The 6,592-nt window shown below is 37.4% G+C and overlaps 1 protein-coding gene across 1 annotated transcript; it reads left to right on the top strand.

Moving 5' to 3' along the window:
- Positions 1-1,670: 1,670 nt before the first annotated feature.
- CARD18 (caspase recruitment domain family member 18) lies at positions 1,671-3,759 on the top strand. Its single transcript, XM_001100470.4, has 3 exons — positions 1,671-1,720; positions 2,361-2,627; positions 3,342-3,759. Exons 1-3 carry the CDS (start codon positions 1,714-1,716, stop codon positions 3,344-3,346), a joined length of 279 nt encoding a protein of 92 aa, XP_001100470.4. The 5' UTR covers positions 1,671-1,713; the 3' UTR covers positions 3,347-3,759.
- Positions 3,760-6,592: the final 2,833 nt, after the last annotated feature.

Below are 6,592 nucleotides of genomic sequence, written 5' to 3'. Positions count from 1 at the left end.
GTATACATTTAATGAGTATATGTGTCTCTCTCCTACTATAATACAATTTCTAATAGGGTGGAAATTTTTGTTTGTTTTTGATCATTACTATATCCCCAGCATCTATAATAATGTATGGCACATAGACTTGGGTCTCAGTAAATAACTTGGCTGACTATTTATGTTGAATGAATTGATGAGATGAATAAGGGATTTTACATAGACTTATATAATAATTGAGGTGCTTCCTTTATGCCAGGGGCTATTTTGATAACTTATATTTGTTCATTAAATACTCACAATAAAACTGCAAGGTAGGAATTTTCATCAAACCTATTTGGCAGATAGGAAGACTAAGGCTTGGTTAATTTTCTTTCCTGAGATCAGAAGTTAAAATGTGGATCCAACCATTCTGGCTTCAGAGTCTGTGCCCTTAATCTTTGTGATACAGTGTTACTTAAAATGGTGCCATCTGAAGATAAAGGGCCTTAGATAATAAAACACTTTCATTCCAAATAGCAAAACTGCTTCATACACCATTTCTGTGTCTGTAGACAGCCTAGAGCTTAGGTGAAAAACAATGAAAGGAAGGTAAGAAATCTTAGTCCATCTCACACCCATTAGGATGGCTATAATCAAAAGAATAGAAAGATAATATGTATTGGCAAGGACATGGACAAGTTGGAATGCTTGTGCTTTATATGTGGGAATGTAATATACTGCAACTGCTATGGAAAACAGCATACCGATTTCACAAAACAAAATGAAATAGAATTACTCTACGATTTGTCAATTCCACTTCTGGGTATATATTCCAAATATTTGACAGCAGAATCTCAAAAACATATTTGTACACCATGTTCATAGCAGTGTTATTTACAATAGCAAAAAGGGGGAAGAAATCTGTGCTCAGTGAAGAATGTGTAAACTAAAATGTGGTACATACATAGAATGGAGTATTATTCAACTTCGAAAAGAAAGGAAATTGTGACCCATGCCACAACATGAATAAACATTGAGGACATTACGCTAAGTGAAATAAGTCAGGCATCAAAAAATGAATACCGTATAATTCTACTTACATGAGATACCTAGAGAAGTCAAATTCATAAAGACAGAAAGTAGAATGGTAGTTGCCAGGGGCTGATGGAAGGAAAGAATATAGAGTTACAGTTTAATGAGTATAGAATTTCAATTTCCCAAAATGAAAAGAATTGCAGTTGGATGGTATTGATGGCTACACAGCAATGTGAATGTACTTAATGCCACTGAACTGGGTACTGTAAAATGGCTAAGATGGTAAATTTTATATTATGTGTATTTTGCCATAATTTAAAAAAAGAACTCTTAGTACTTGATTTAGGTGGAAAAACTACCCTATATTCTGATTTTACTTTCTGTTTACATCTCAGTGAATTAAAGATTGTTTACTGTATGTGTTTAGCTCTGTATGTGCCTTCTCGTTTCTCTCTGATTCTTATTTCTCACCCACCAAGGAATGGTGAAGCAATTTTCTTATGGGCACAGTTCATGCTACAATCTGAGATTCAATTATGTAAAAATACCCTGGGAAATGACAATAGTTAACGGCTTCTTGGGAAATAATTATAAATACACATGTGTAGGTGTAAGTATTATTCATTGATCTGTGTACACGCCCTGCCTAAAAGGATAGAGCTACCTTGCCTGTCATTGCAACTGTAACACACATTGCAAGTGCCAACGTGAGGAGCCATGGCTGGTAAGTCTTCCCCAGGAGAGTATAGGTCTTAGGGAGGAATTAGTTTGGGAAAGGACTGCCTTTCTCACTAGGCTTTGTGAATGTTTGTGTGAGCAGCCTTGAGGTGGAGAGGGAAAGAAGAAGGGAGAGGCAGGGTGGGAAGATGCCCAGACTTGCACAGCATTTTTGAAGGAACAGATAAAGGCCAGGAAGAATCTGGGATCCTACTGGCATCTGCTATAATTTTGCTAGTGTTGTCTGCATTTGAAGAGTTACGTAGTTCAGGATGAGAATGGGCACAGGATGGATATCAACAGCTGTTGTTCTCAAAGGAAACAGTCCATTCCCTTCAAAATTCATGAAACTGTCAATTCCCTTCAAAATTCAAGAAATTGGGATGTGTCAGAACAGAATGACTTCTGATTTTTAGGAGATTAACAGAAAAATCATGAAATCAAGTTTCCCAGGTCACTCAGTGAGCATATGTAGGTAATGCTAGAATCAGAAGGAAGTACATGGAGTAAATGCAAAGGTATAAGACCATTCCTTGGGATTACTGTACTTATGGAGAGAAATGTTTAAATGATTGTTTCCCTGTTGGTAAATTGAGAGGGAAATTGTGTCGTGTTCATTATTTGAGGAATCTTTGTGCTTCCAACAGACCAACTCTTGCATAAAAAGAGAATAATTTTTATCCATTCAGTGGGTGCAGGCACAATAAATGCCTTGCTGGATTGCCTATTAGAGGATGAAATTATTAGCCAGGAAGACATGAACAAAGTGAGAGCTGAAAATGACACTGTCATGGATAAGGCTCGAGTCTTGATTGACCTTGTTATCGGAAAAGGACCCAAGTCTTGCCTCAAATTTATCAAACATCTCTGTGAAGAAGACCCTCAACTTGCCGCAAAGATGGGTTTGCACAAAGGTAAGGTGGAATGATTCAACCTAATGTCCACATAGTGCCTGTATCTTCAATTCAATTATGATTTTCTTCACTTGTCTTGTCAGTCGATAATAGGGTTCCTATCATTTCAGACTCAGACCCTATTCCTTTATGCATGGTTCTAGCTTGTGTCTCTTCTCTTTACTTTTCTGTGTCCCTTGTACCTATTCTGTCAGTACCCTCTGCTGACTACAGCTCATCTCTAGTTCTATGTAGGTGGTAGATCATTACTGTAGTTCTTTTAAAGAGTCTAGATGTTTTTATCCTGAATCCTTGGAATGGTCCTGGGGAGCAATGTACAACATCGCTCCCTCTTGAGCCTAAGAAGCCCATGTATTTATTGGAAGAGAAGGTAAAAGCTCTTTTTTACCTACTACCCTGCTCTTACCCCATCTCCCTATTAAGTACTTTTCAGAATATACAAAGATGATGGAATTGTCAAAGAATAAATTGAGTGTGTACATAGAATTAAATATGCACTAAATAATTATATTTGCATGAAATTATATATGGATTCTCTTTGGAAGTCATCTCCTCTGCCTTTTCTTTTGTGTAATATAGTCTACTTGCATGGGGCTAGTCTACAGGCCATTCTCTGTAGCCTATCCCTTTGTATTTCTAGGCCTCCTATGAGCCCAGATGCAGGCTCTTGTATCTGAGCTGGCCCATTCCAGTAACACTTTTCTCCCTCCACAGAGTGAAGATGGGACTCTGGAGCACTTCAGAGACTTCCCAGAGCTTCTTCCAAGGGAGAAGACATTCTTGTGAGATTAAAAAAATAATCATAATAAAATGATTTTTTCAAACCTGATTAATAATAAATCTTTCATTTATTAATAAGTGATTTTTCAAACCTGATTTACAATAAATCTTGCATTCTCTCACATTACTTGCTTCTTATTCGTTCTCTCTCCATACCAACAAAGGATAATTCATCAATAATAATGAAAGTCATGATAATTGTAATGTAACTGAGAAAGTCCCTCCCTTTCCCTTCCTTTTGGTTTAGTTCATTTGCAATCCTGTAGAGACATGTACAGCCTACTTTGGTGCTTTTAGCACCGAGAGTCTGCTGTAATGGGAGTAAAATGAAGTCCCCACACAGAATTTTAAATAGCATTGCTTCTTTGTAATGTTCTCATCTAGTTGTTCAGGCCCAGGTCTATGACAACTACTCAACATAATAAACAAAACTTCCTTTCTGGGAAAATAATAGAGAAAATCCATGGCAGATACTCCATTGCTAGACATCAGGCTTCCACAAAAAAAAAGGTGTTCATAAAAGCACTGATAGCATTTCAAGTCCACATGGGCAGGTTGCAACAAGATATGACTTAACGTCTGAGGAATGGAGATTTGTGGAGTCAAGATAGTGTGATGGCATGTCATCGCTTTGCACCCTTCAGAGCAAAACACTGGCTATTAATTATGCTTAGGTTATCTTTTCCCTGTGTATATAGTGTTAAATAATAAAGCATTATTTAATGTCTTCTAGATGCCTCAGGATGTCTTCTAATTTGTTAACTCATGTCGATTTCTAAAATTTCTGGCATAGGTGCTAGCAAAGGATTGGGTGCCAGGAACAAAGGCCAATGAATTTCCTGAATTTTTTAGGTTTGTGCACTTTTTCCAAGTTCTTTAGCAAACTAAAATAGAACTTAATAGGATTCCTATCCTTCTTGAATTTGTCAGTCATAAATTGTGGAGAAAAGAATCATTATAGGTTGACACCAAATACAGTAAATGGGAATGTTTGTTATTTTCTTCTACAGAGGAGGTGTATGCCACTGACAGGAAGTGTTTATTTGAGATAAGTGATTAAGGTTACAGCTATTCTCATTTGTAATCAGATGGTTTAATTGAGAAAACACATTTTGAGGGTGATATTGTTTGGCTCTGTATCCCCACCCAAATCTCATCTTGTAGCTCCCATAATTACCATGTGTTGTGGCAGGGACCCTGTGGGAGATAAGTGAGTCACAGGGACGGGTCTTTCCCACGCTGTTCTTATAATGATGAATAAGTCTCATGAAATCTGATGGTATTAAAAATGGGAATTTCCCTACACAAGCTCTCTCTCTTTGCCTGTTATCATGCATGTAAAACGTGACTTGCTCCTTCTTGTCTTCTATTATGATTGTAAGGCCTCCCCAACCATGTGGAACTGTAAGTCCACTAAACCTCATTCTTTTGTAAATTGCCCAGTCTCAGACATTGTCTCGGAATAATACACAGGGAATTACATTTTGAGTATCGTTTGGCAGTATGCTCAGTATTCAAGGGAACGAGTTTGAGGTCAAGATAGGTCTGTCATAAACTCAGTGATCATTTGGAAATTATCTTAACCTTTTTGAGGCCCAAATTCCTTATATGTAAAAAGGAATTAAAAACACCATCCACATAGAGTCCTTGAAAGAATGAAATGCGTTTACAAAGGGCTAAACCCAATTCTTGCCAATGAATGAGCAAGCAATACATTTTTCCTGCATGTATAATAATTTTATTGATACCTTCATTTGTAGAGACATAGAATCATGATACAGAATAAAGGATAAAAGTCCAGGGAATACAAATAGTAACCCATATAATTTTTCTTTAACTCCATATAAAGTACGAAACCTATAAATAATCAAATCAAGACTGTAAAAGTCTCTCCAGTCTATATAATTTATGTGACGATTAGGGCAGCTCATGAGTATCCTCACCTTCAGTGAAGCTGTTAGAGCCAATTAGCGCCCCTGCTAAGAACCTTGGATAATTTATATTGGACAGCAACAGGCAATCAGCAGTGATGTCTGTGAGGTCACTGAAAGGAAGGATTTAAAGGAGTATCTCAATCTAGGAGTCTTTTTTACTACCTAACCTGACTTGATCCCCTGAAGCCGAAAAGTAGCTAAACACAATGTGTTTTCAATCAACCTAGTAAACATATATCTAGATCAAATAGTAGAATCTAAAACAAAACAAAACAAAAACACGCAGTTCAAAACAATTTCTTTACTTCTCTTGAATCTCCCCTTCCTCAACCAGACAATCATCCATAAGCTCTTCTCACAAAAATATTTTGGAGTCATCATTGTTGGAGCCAGACAATTTTGGGGGCATATAAGTCATACCTCTATTTAAAACAAAACAATAGCTTTCCTGTGTTGGCCTTTAACATGACCAAAAAAGGTTATTCTCCATGTCCTTCTTACCTCTCCAGCCTCCTCGTGGAGTGCATTAGCATTGTAGAGTGGAGTGCTAAGCCCTTGATGCAGACTCTTTCCTCATTTCCATGTCTGCACTTTCCCCATCTCACTCTATTTCCGCTTATCAGAATGCTCTTCTCTTCAATCCATGCCTAACTTTTTATGATGCAGCCAGATGTCACTGCCCCATGGAAGCATGTATTGAAACTGACTGGCTTGCATTATTCCGATTATTTGCTTTTCTAATAACAGCTAGCTTTCTAGGAGGTCTTTACTGTGTGTCAGCCCTTAGTATCTTCTCATTTATTCTCCACAACAGCCTTACTAAATTACTATAATTAGTATAACTTAGTGCCACTTTTCAGAGATAACTTGCCCAATACCACAAAGCTAAGAGGGAGCTGTGACATTAATGGTGGCTGTGCATTCAAGACATCAATATATGGCATAAATAATGCCACTTACCTCCTGATCATAACATCTATCATAGATTGGAAGAGGTTCTATTTTTTATTTTAAGATGGTTATTTGTGTAAATTTTTCTATCCTAAATCATACATATAACTCCATGAGGACTCTGGGAACTTCTTTTTTTTGGGGGAGGGGGGAGAGTTTTGTTCTTGTTAATAGAGTGCAGCGGTGCAATCTCGGCTCACTGCAACCTCCACCTCCTGGGTTCAAACAATTCTTCAGCCTCAGCCTCCACAGTAGCTGGAATAACAGGTGCCTGTCACCATGACTGGCTAATTTTTGTAT

The sequence above is a fragment of the Macaca mulatta genome, chromosome 14 (genome assembly GCF_049350105.2).
Source record: "Macaca mulatta isolate MMU2019108-1 chromosome 14, T2T-MMU8v2.0, whole genome shotgun sequence".
Lineage (NCBI taxonomy): Eukaryota > Metazoa > Chordata > Mammalia > Primates > Cercopithecidae > Macaca > Macaca mulatta.
The sequence above is the reverse complement of the archived record's forward strand: the minus strand, read 5'-3'. Positions and strand labels throughout refer to the sequence as shown.